Source organism: Rhinoraja longicauda, unplaced genomic scaffold, assembly GCF_053455715.1.
Source record: "Rhinoraja longicauda isolate Sanriku21f unplaced genomic scaffold, sRhiLon1.1 Scf001233, whole genome shotgun sequence".
Lineage (NCBI taxonomy): Eukaryota > Metazoa > Chordata > Chondrichthyes > Rajiformes > Arhynchobatidae > Rhinoraja > Rhinoraja longicauda.
The window spans coordinates 16,529-27,483 of record NW_027602448.1 but is presented as its reverse complement, the minus strand read 5'-3'; the positions used below and the strand labels follow the sequence as shown (position 1 = coordinate 27,483).

Genomic DNA, 10,955 nt, shown 5'->3' with positions numbered 1-10,955 from the left:
TCACTCAGATTTAGCATTAAAATCAGGATTTAAATTCTTAAATATTTTTACTAACCATGAACATTAAACTTACGTTTTACTCCAATGGGGTCCCAATTCATACCCAGTAAATAATTATAAAGCTTGACATTTTTTCTTATTTACCTTTTCTTATTTCTTATTTATAGACTGTATTGTCTACAAATAACATTCATTCCCCAGACGGCAGCGTGCGCAGTGGACACTCCCATTTTGAACCAGGAAGTGCCAGAGTAAAGATGGCTGCGAAAGACCAGGTCGAGAGTTTGACCGAGGAGGCAGTTTGTCCCATTTGCTTGGATTTCTTCACCGATCCGGTGTCACTGGAGTGCGGCCACTACTTCTGTCGCTCCTGCATCACGCAGAGTTGGGACCGGGAGGCGAGAAACTCCTGCCCGGAATGTAGAGAGCAGTTTGTAGACCGCACCCTCAGGGTGAGTCGGGCCTTGGCGAGACTGGCTGAGAAAGCTCGAACACTGAGCCTGAATCCGCCGCGCAAAGAAAGTAAACTTCGCTGCGAGGAACACGAGGAAGAACTGAAGCTGTTTTGCGAAACGGACCAGAAACTGGTCTGCCTGATCTGCAGAGACGCGCAGGAACACAAGTCTCACAACTTCATGCCGCTTCGGGAAGCTGTTGAAATGCGCAAGGTAAAATAAAACGCACTATGGCCACTCGTTCACCTGCTTGATTCGTCATTGTCTAACCCCCTTTGCTCTCTGATCCCAGGATCAGGTTAAATCTTCCGTACAATCTCTCACCAAAAAGAAGTCAGAGTTGGAGGAAATGGAGCGGCTGCAGAAGGGGAAGATTTCCGGAGTTCGGGTAAGGCCACTCTGTGCGGAGTTTCTGGTATTGTGTAGTTTTCCCCCCATTTAATGCATAAGGGATAGACTGGATAAATTTGCTGCTGTAATAGATAATAGACAATAGGTGCAGGAGGCCCTTCGAGCCAGCACCGCCATCCAATGTGATCATGGGATCATTCACAATCAGTACCCCATTCCTGCCTTCTCCCCATACCCCATAACTCTGCTAACCTTTAGAGCTCTATCTAGCTCTCTCTTGAATGCATTCAGAGAATTGGCCTCCACTGCCTTCAGAGGCATAGAATTCCACAGATTCACAACTCTCTGACAGAATTTTTTTCCCCTCATCTCTGTTCTAAATTGCCTACCCCTTATTCTTAAACTGTGGCCCCTGATTCTAGACTCCCCCAACACTGGGACCATGTTTCCTGCCTCTAACGTGTCCAACCCCTTAATAATCTTATATGTTTCGATAAGATCCCCTCTCATCCTTCTAAATTCCAGTGTATACAGGCCTAGTCGCTCCAGTCTTTCAAAATACGACAGTCCCGCCATTCCGGGAATTAACCCAGTAAACCTGCGCTGGACGCCCTCAATAGCAAGAATATCCTTCCTCAAATTTGGAGACCAAAACTGCACACAGTACTCCAGGTGCGGTCTCACTAGGGCCCTGTACAACTGCAGAAGGTCCACTTTGCTCCTATACTCAACTCCTCTTGTTATGAAGGCCAACATTCCATTGGCTTTCTTCACTGCCTGCTGTACCTGCATGCTTCCTCTCAGTGACTGATGCACGAGGACACCCAGATCTCGTTGTACGTCCCCTTTTCCTAACTTGACACCATTCAGATAATAATCTGCCTTCCTATTCTTACCACCAAAGTGGATAGCCTCACACTTATCCACATTAAACTGCATCTGCCATGCATCCGCCCACTCACACAACCTGTCCAAGTCATCCTGCAACCTCATAGCATCTTCCTCACGGTTCACACTACCACCCAGCTTTGTATCATCTGCAAATTTGCTAATGGTACTTTTAATCCCTTCATCCAAGTCATGAATGTATATTGTAAATAGCTACGGTCCCAGCACCGAGCCTTGCGGTATCACACTAGTCACTGCCTGCCATTCTGAAAGGGACCCATTTATCCCCACTCTTTGCTTTCTGCCTGTCAACCAATTTTCTATCCATGTCAGTACCCTACCCCCAATACCATGTGCTCTAATTTTGCCCACTAATTGAGTATAGGAGCAAAGAGGTCCTTCTACAGTTGTATCGGGCGCTGGTGAGACCGCACCTGGAGTACTGTGTGCAGTTTTGGTCTCCAAATTTGAGGAAGGATATTCTTGCTATTGAGGGCGTGCAGCGTAGGTTCACTAGGTTAATTCCCGGAATGGCGGGACTGTCGTATGTTGAAAGGCTGGAGCAATTAGGCTTGTATACACTGGAATTTAGAAGGATGAGGGGGGATCTTATTGAAACATATAAGACAATTAGGGGATTGGACACATTAGAGGCAGGAAACATGTACCCAATGTTGGGGGAGTCCAGAACAAGGGGCCACAGTTTAAGAATAAGGGGTAGGCCATTTAGAACAGAGATGAGGAAGAACTTTTTCAGTCAGAGAGTGGTGAAGGTGTGGAATTCTCTGCCTCAGAAGGCAGTGGAGGCCAGTTCGTTGGATGCTTTCAAGAGAGAGCTGGATAGAGCTCTTAAGGATAGCGGAGTGAGGGGGTATGGGGAGAAGGCAGGAACGGGGTACTGATTGAGAGTGATCAGCCATGATCGCATTGAATGGCGGTGCTGGCTCGAAGTGCTGAATGGCCTACTCCTGCACCTATTGTCTATTGTCTAATCTCCTATGTGGGACCTTGTCCACTCTGTGTGGAGTTTCTGGTGTTGTGTAGTTTATCCCCCATTTAATGCATAACGGATAGACTGGATAAATTTGCTGCTGTAATTGACCCTGTGTAGCGCATGAATGAATGGGCGCAATAAACTGGAGCAACTCGGTGGGTCAGGCAGCATCTCTGGAGTGAAGGAATGGGTGACGTTCCTGGACGAGATCCTCATTCCGAATGAGAGTCTCGCGAAAAGCGATGTGCGGGCAAATATTTGATATAATGGATTACTGTGGTAGCTCTGCGAACCGCCTTAGACTTTGAATAATCACCGATCATGTAAGGAAGTATTTATTCACAAAATGCTGGAGTAACTCAGCGGGTCAGGCAGCATCTCAGGAGAGAAGGAATGGGCGACGTTTCGGGTCGAGACCCTTCTTCAGACTGATGTCAGGGGGGCGGAACAAAGGAAGGATATAGGTGGAGACAGGAAGATAGAGGGAGATCTGGGAAGGGGGAGGGGAAGAGAGGGACAGAGGAACTATCTAAAGTTGGAGAAGTCAATGTTTATACCACTGGGCTGCAGGCAGCCCAGGCGAAATATGAGGTGCTGTTCCTCAAAATTACGGTGGGCCTCACTATGGCACTGGAGGAGGCCCATGACAGAAAGGTCAGACTGGGAGGTGGAGTTGAAGTGCTCAGCCACCGGGAGATCAGATAGGTTAACTCGGACCGAGCACAGGTGTTGAGCGAAGCGATCGCCGAGCCTGAGTTTGATAGAGGTTTTTAAAATTTTAAGAGGGACGGACAGAGTTGACGTGGGTAGGCTTTTCCCTTTGAGAGTGGGGAAGATTCCAACAAGTAAACATAACTTCAGAAATAAGGGACAAAAGTTTAGGGGTAACATAAGGGGTAACTTCTTTACTCAGAGGGTGGTGGCTGTGTGGAATGAGCTTCCGGTGGAAGTGGTGGAGACAGGCTTGGTTTTATTATTTAAGAGTAAATTGGATAGGTATATGGATGGGAGGGGATTGGAGGGTTATGGTCTGAGAGCAGGTAGATGAGATTAGGTCAGAGAAAGTGGTCGGCGTGGACTGGTAGGGCCGAACGGGCCTGTTTCCGTGCTGTAATTGTTATATGGTTATATGGTTTCGCCGATGTAAATAGGTTGCCATCTGGAGCAGCGGAAAAAATAGCTGAAATTTTGTGAAATTTCGCCTGGGCAGCCTGCAGCCCAGTGGTATGAACATTGACTTCTCCAACTTTAGATAATTCCCCTGTCCCTCTCTTCCCTTCCCCCTTCCCAGATCTCCTTCTGTCTTCCTGTCTCCACCTATATCCTTCCTTTGTCCCATTTGTTTCAGGAAAATGGGAGAGAATTTGATTGATTAGTTAATTCTGAGAACCGGGCGCTGATGGGCTATATAGTCACTTATTCTGTAAACAAACACAAAACAGAAATATATTATGTTAATCTTCAGCATTCATTTGACAGGAAGAGTCACACAGCCTTCAGTCCCATGTCACATCCCAGTTTGCTGAACTGCACCAGATTATCACTGAGAAAGAAAAGTACTTCCTCAAAGATATCCGCGAAGATGAGGAGAGTATTCTAAATCTAATGGAGAAAAATCTTCGGGAGATTCAAGAGAATTTAAATTCTAACCAGGAGGAACTCCTGCGTTTACAGGAATGGATGGAACAAAAAGACAGCATGAAATTTCTAGAGGTAAGGAAGTCTATTTAAATTTGCTTCTATAAATGTGCACCATCACAAAATGACATCTGATATATTTGAAACAAATTCAACTATGTTGTCTATTGTCTGCATCTGCTGTTCCTTCCTACACATCACTAACATCATATTCAATAGACAAGAGATAACAAGTGCAGAAGTAGACCATGCAGCCCTTCGAGCCAGTAACTCCATTCAATGTGATCATGGCTGATCATTCTCAATCAGTACCCTGTTCCTGCCTTCTCCCCATACCCCCTGACTCCCCTATCCTTAAGAGCTCTATCTTGCTCTCTCTTGAAAGCATCCAGAGAAATGGCCTCCACTGCCTTCTGAGGCACAGAATTCCACAGATTCACAACTCTCTGGCTGAAAAAGTTTCTCCTGATCTCCGTTCGAAATGGTCTACCCCTTATTCGGCCGAAAGGCACAACCTGTCCAGACTATCCTGTCAGCATCGTGTAATTTTTTGAATAATTTTTATACTTCCTCCATCGGTTCTATGTCTGCAATATCATTATTCTTCTCTGTGTGTCATTGGGGGTGAGAGTGGAGAAATGGGAATTTTTAACACCTCGTAATAATCTGGGTGAAATTCATGCTCTCAGTAGTTCTGCCTCGATCAATTCAGTCTTGTGTTTTATTTATTTCAGGAGGAAGCTGTTCGCAAGCGAAGGTAGGGCATGTTCTTCACTGAAACTCTGCACGTAACATATTTCCTCATAAACATCAATGCACAATTTGTAATCAGCTATTTAATATTTGCAGGATTAGTGATGAGGTGAATTCATTGTCAGTGACAGATGGTGCCATAACGGCTGAAAAATTCAACCACCTCTTTTTGTTGAAGGCAGAGTTGATAGAAACGTTTGACTCCTTTAAACAAGGTAAAACATATGGACTTATTTCACTTGGTTTGTGGGACACATTGATGTTTTTATGTGATGCAAATATTGGTCAGGATAAGCACTGAATGGTAATTGGAGTTTCATTCCTGCACCAACCCACTGACTGAGAAGCCTCACGCACATATGGTCAGCTGGAGATGTTAGATCCTGGAACACAGGTAACACAGGAGCACAATAGACAATAGGTGCAGGAGGAGGCCATTCGGCCCTTCGAGCGAGCACCGCCATTCAATGTGATCATGGCTGATCATTCTCAATCAGTACCCCGTCCCTGCCTTCTCCCCTGACTCCGCTATCCTTAAGAGCTCTATCTAGCTCACTCTTGAATCCATTCAGAGAATTGGCCTCCACTGCCTTCTGAGGCAGAGAATCCCACAGATTCACAACTCTCTGACTGAAAAGGTTTTTCCTCATCTCAGTTCTAAATGGCCTACCCCTTATTCTTAAACTGTGGCCCCTTGTTCTGGACTCCCCCAACATTGGGAACATGTTTCCTGCCTCTAACGTGTCCAACCCCTTACTAATCTTATACGTTTCGATACGATCCCCTCTCATCCTTCTAAATTCCAGTGTATACAAGCCTAGTCGCTCCAGTCTTTCAACATATGACAGTCCCGCCATTCTGGGAATTAACCTAGTAAACCTACGCTGCACGCCCTCAATGGCAAGAATATCCTTCCTCAAATTTGGAGACCAAAACTGCACACAGTACTCCAGGTGCGGTCTCACTAGGGCCCTGTACAACTGGAGAAGGACCTCTTTGCTCCTATACTCAACTCCCCTTGTTATGAAGGCCAGCATTCCATTGGCGTTCTTCACTGCCTGCTGTACCTGCATGCTTCCTTTCAGTGACTGATGCACTAGGACACCCGTTGTACGTCCCCTTTTTCTAACTTGACACCATTCAGATAATACCCTGCCGTCCTATTCTTACCACGAAAGTGGATAACCTCACACCTATCCACATTAAACTGCATCTGCCATGCATCCGCCCACTCACACAACCTGTCCAAGTCACCCTGCAACCTCATAGCATCTTCCTCACAGTTCACACTACCACCGAGCTTTGTATCATCTGCAAATTTGCTAATGGTACGTTTAATCCCTTCATCCAAGTCATTAATGTATATTGTAAGTAGCTGCGGTACCTGCATGCTTCCTTTCAGTGACCTTTGCGGTACCACACTAGTTACTGCCTGCCATTCTGAAAGAGACCCATTTATCCCCACTCTTTGCTTTCTTCCTGTCAACCAATTTTCTATCCATGTCAGTACCCTACCTCCAATACCTTGTGCTCTAATTTTGCCCACTAATCTCCTATGTGGAACCTTGTCGAAGGCTTTCGGAAAGTCAAGGTACACCACATCCACCGGCTCTCCCCTGTCTATTTTCCTAGTTACATCCTCAAAGAATTCCAGCAGATTAGTCAAACATGATTTCCCCTTCGTAAATCCATGGTGACTCGGAATGATCCTGTTACTGCCATCCAAATGCTCTGCAATTTTGTCTTTTATAATTTACTCCAGCATCTTCCCCACCACTGATGTAAGACGAACTGGTCTATAATTTCCCGTTTTCTCTCTCCCTCCTTTCTTAATAAGTGGGACAACATTAGCTACCCTTCAATCCACAGGAACTGATACTGAATCTATAGAACATTGGTAAATGTTCACCAATGCGTCTACAATTTCTAGCGCCACCTCCTTAAATACTCTGGGATGCAGACCATCAGGCCCTGGGGATTTATCAGCCTTCAGTCCCATCAGTCTACCCAACACCATTTCCTGCCTAATGTGGATTTCCTTCAGTTCCTCCGTCACCCTAGGATCTCTGGCCACTAGAACATCTGGGAGATTGCTTGTATCTTCCTTAGTGAAGACAGATCCAAAGTACCGGTTCAACTCGTCTGCCATTTCCTTGTTCCCCATAATAAATTTCCCCGCTTCTGTCTTCAAGGGACCCACATTTGCCTTGACTATTTTCTTCCTCTTTACATACCTAATAAAGCTTTTACTATCCTCCTTTATATTATTGGCTAGTTTACCCTCGTACCTCATCTTTTCTCCCCGTATTGCCTTCTTAGTCATCTTCTGTTGCTCTTTAAAAGAGTCCCAATCCTCTGGCTTCCCACTCTTCTTTGCATGGTTGTACTACTTCTCTTTTATTTTTATGCTGTCCTTGACTTCCCTTGTCAGCCACGGGTGCCTCTTACTCCCCTTAGAATCTTACCTCCTCTTTGGGATAAATTGATCCTGCAACTTCTGAATTATTCCCAGGAATACCTGCCATTGCTGTTCCACCGTCTTCCCTGCTAGGGCCTCCTTCCAGTCAATTCTGGCCAGCTCCTGCCTCATGCCTCTGTAATCCCCTTTGCTATACTGTAATACTCACACTTCCGATTTTCCCTTCTCCCTCTCAATTTGTAGAGTAAAACCTATCATATTGTGATCACTGCCTCCTAATGCCCCTTTTACCTCGAGTCCCCTTATCAGATCAGGTTCATTACACAACACTAAATCCAGAATTGCCTTCTCCCGAGTAGGCTCCAGTACAAGCTGTTCTAAGAATCCATCTTGGAGACACTCCACAAACTCTCTTTCCTGGGGTCCATTACCAACCTGATTTTCCCAGTCTACCTGCATGTTGAAATCTCCCATAACCACCGTAGCATTACATTTTCGACATGCCAATTTTAGCTGCTGATTCAACTTGCACCCTATGTCAAGGCTACTGTTTGGGGGCCTGTAGATAACTCCCATTAGGGTCTTTTTACCCTTACAATTCCTCATTTCTATCCATACTGATTCTACATCTCCTGATTCTATGTCACCCCTTGCAAGGGAGTGAATATCATTCCTCACCAACAGAGCGACCCCACCCCCTCTGCCCACCTGTCTGTCTTTTCTATATGTTGCGTACCCCTGAATATTCAGTTCCTAGCCCTGGCCCTCTTGTAGCCATGTCTCAGTGATTCCCACATAGAAACATAGAAACATAGAAAATAGGTGCAGGAGTAGGCCTTTCGGCCCTTCGAGCCTGCACCGCCATTCAATATGATCATGGCTGATCATCCAGCTCAGTAGCCTGTACCTGCCTTCTCTCCATACCCCCTGATCCCTTTAGCAAAAAGGGCCACATCTAACTCCCTCTTAAATATAGCCAATGAACTGGCCTCAACTACCTTCTGTGGCAGAGTATTCCACAGACTCACCACTCTCTGTGTGAAGAAATGTTTTCTCATCTCGGTCCTAAAAGACTTCCCCCTTATCCTTAAGCTGTGACCACTGGTTCTGGACTCCCCCAACATTGGGAACAATCTTCCCGCATCTAGCCTCTCCAACCCCTTAAGAATTTTATATGTTTCTATAAGATCCCCCCTCAGTCTTCTAAATTCCAGTGAGTACAAGCCCAGTCTATCCAGTCTTTCCTCATATGTAAGTCCCGCCATCCCAGGGATCAATCTGGTGAACCTTCTCTGTACTCCCTCTAAGGCAAGAACGTCTTTCCTCAGGTTAGGAGACCAAAACTGCACACAATACTCCAGGTGCGGTCTCACCAAGGCCCTGTGCAACTGCAGCAGAACCTCCCTGCTCCTAAACTCAAATCCTCTTGCTATGAATGGCAACATACCATTCGCTTTCTTCACTGCCTGCTGCACCTGCATGCTTGCTTTCAATGACTGGTGCACCATGACACCCAGGTCACATTGCATCTCCCCTTCTCCCAATCGGTCACCATTCAGGTAATACTCTGCTTTCCTGTTCTTGCCGCCAAAGTGGATAACCTCACATTTATCCACGTTATATTGCACCTGCCATGCATTTGCCCACTCGCCTAATCTATCCAAGTCACTCTGCAGCCTCCTAGCATCCTCCTCGCAGCTAACACTGCCACCCAGCTTCGTGTCATCCGCAAACTTAAAGATGTTGCATTCAATTCCCTCGTCCAAATCATTAATATACACTGTAAATAACTGGGGTCCCAGCACTGAGCCTTGCGGTACCCCACTAGTCACTGCCTGCCATTCCGAAAAAGACCCGTTTATTCCTACTCTTTGCTTCCTGTCCGCCAACCAATTTTCTATCCACCTCAATACTGAACCCTCAATACCGTGTGCTTTAAGTTTGTACACCAATCTCCTATGTGGGACCTTGTCGAAGGCCTTCTGAAAGTCCAGATATAACACATCGACTGGTTCTCCCTTATCCACTCTACTAGTTACATCCTCGAAAAATTCTATAAGATTTGTCAGACATGATTTGCCTTTGGTAAATCCATGCTGACTTTGTCCGATGATTTCACCACTTTCCGAATGTAATGCTATCACATCTTTAATAACTGACTATAGCATTTCCCCCACTACCGATGTTAGGCTAACTGGTCTATAATTCCCCGTTTTCTCTCTCCCGCCCTTTTTAAAAAGTGTGGTTACATTAGCTACCCTCCAGCCCTCAGGAACTACTCCAGAATCTAAAGAGTTTTGAAAAATTATCACTAATGCATCCACTATTTCTGAGGCTACTTCCTTAAGCACTCTGGGATGCAGCCTATCTGGCCCTGGGGATTTATCTGACTTTAATCCATTTAATTTACCTAACACCACTTCGCGACTAACCTGGATTTACCTCAGTTCCTCCATCTCATTAGACCCCCGGTCCCCCGCTATTTCCGGCAGACGGTTTATGTCTTCCTTATTGAAGACAGAACCAAAGTATTTGTTCAATTGGTCTGCCATCTCCTTGTTCCCTATGATCAATTCACCTGTTTCCGACTGCAAGGGACCTACATTTGCCTTAACTAATCTTTTTCTCTTGACATATCTATAAAAGCTTTTGCAGTCTGTTTTTATGTTCCTTGCCAGTTTTCCCTCATAATCTATTTTCCCTTTCCTAATTAAGCCCTTTGTCCTCCTCTGCTGGACTCTGAATTTCTCCCAGTCCTCTGGTATGCTACTTTTTCTGGCTAATCTGTATGCTTCATCTTTTGTTTTAATACTATCCTTGATTTCCCTTGTTAGCCACGGATGCACTACCTTTCCTGGTTTGTTCTTTTGCCAAACTGGGATGAACACTTGTTGTAGTTCATCCATGCGACCTTTAAATGCCTTCCATTGCATGTCCACCGTCAACCCTTTCAGCATCAATCGCCAGTCTATCTTGGACAATTCACGTCTCATACCCTCAAAGTTACCTTTCTTTAAGTTCAGAACACTTGTTTCTGTATCGACTTTGTCACTCTCCATCCTAATGAAGAACTCTACCATATTATGATCACTCTTGCCCATGGGGCCTCGCACAACAAGACTGCTAACTAACCCTTCCTCATTACTCAATACCCAGTCTAGAATGGCCTGTTCTCTCGTTGGTTCCTCGACATGTTGGTTTAGAAAACCATCTCTCAAACATTCCAAGAAATCCTCTTCCTCAGCACCCCTGCCAGTTTGGTTCACCCAATCTATATGTAGATTGAAGTCACCCATTATAACTGCTGCGCCTTTAGTGCATGCATTTCTAATTTCCTGCTTGATGCCATCCCCAACCTCCCTACTGCTGTTAGGTGGCCTGTACACAACTCCCACTAGCGTTTTCTGCCCCTTAGTGTTTCGTAGCTCTACCCATATCGATTCCACTTCCTCCAAGC

General features: G+C 45.5%; 1 protein-coding gene across 1 annotated transcript; it reads left to right on the top strand.

Annotated features, from left to right (window-relative positions):
• Positions 1-257: 257 nt before the first annotated feature.
• On the top strand, positions 258-5,166 carry LOC144591614 (zinc-binding protein A33-like). The gene is made up of 4 exons (XM_078395671.1): positions 258-668; positions 748-843; positions 4,168-4,279; positions 5,159-5,166. The coding sequence occupies exons 1-4, from the start codon at positions 258-260 to the stop codon at positions 5,164-5,166; spliced, it is 627 nt and encodes a 208-aa protein (XP_078251797.1).
• The last annotated feature ends 5,789 nt before the right edge of the window (positions 5,167-10,955 follow it).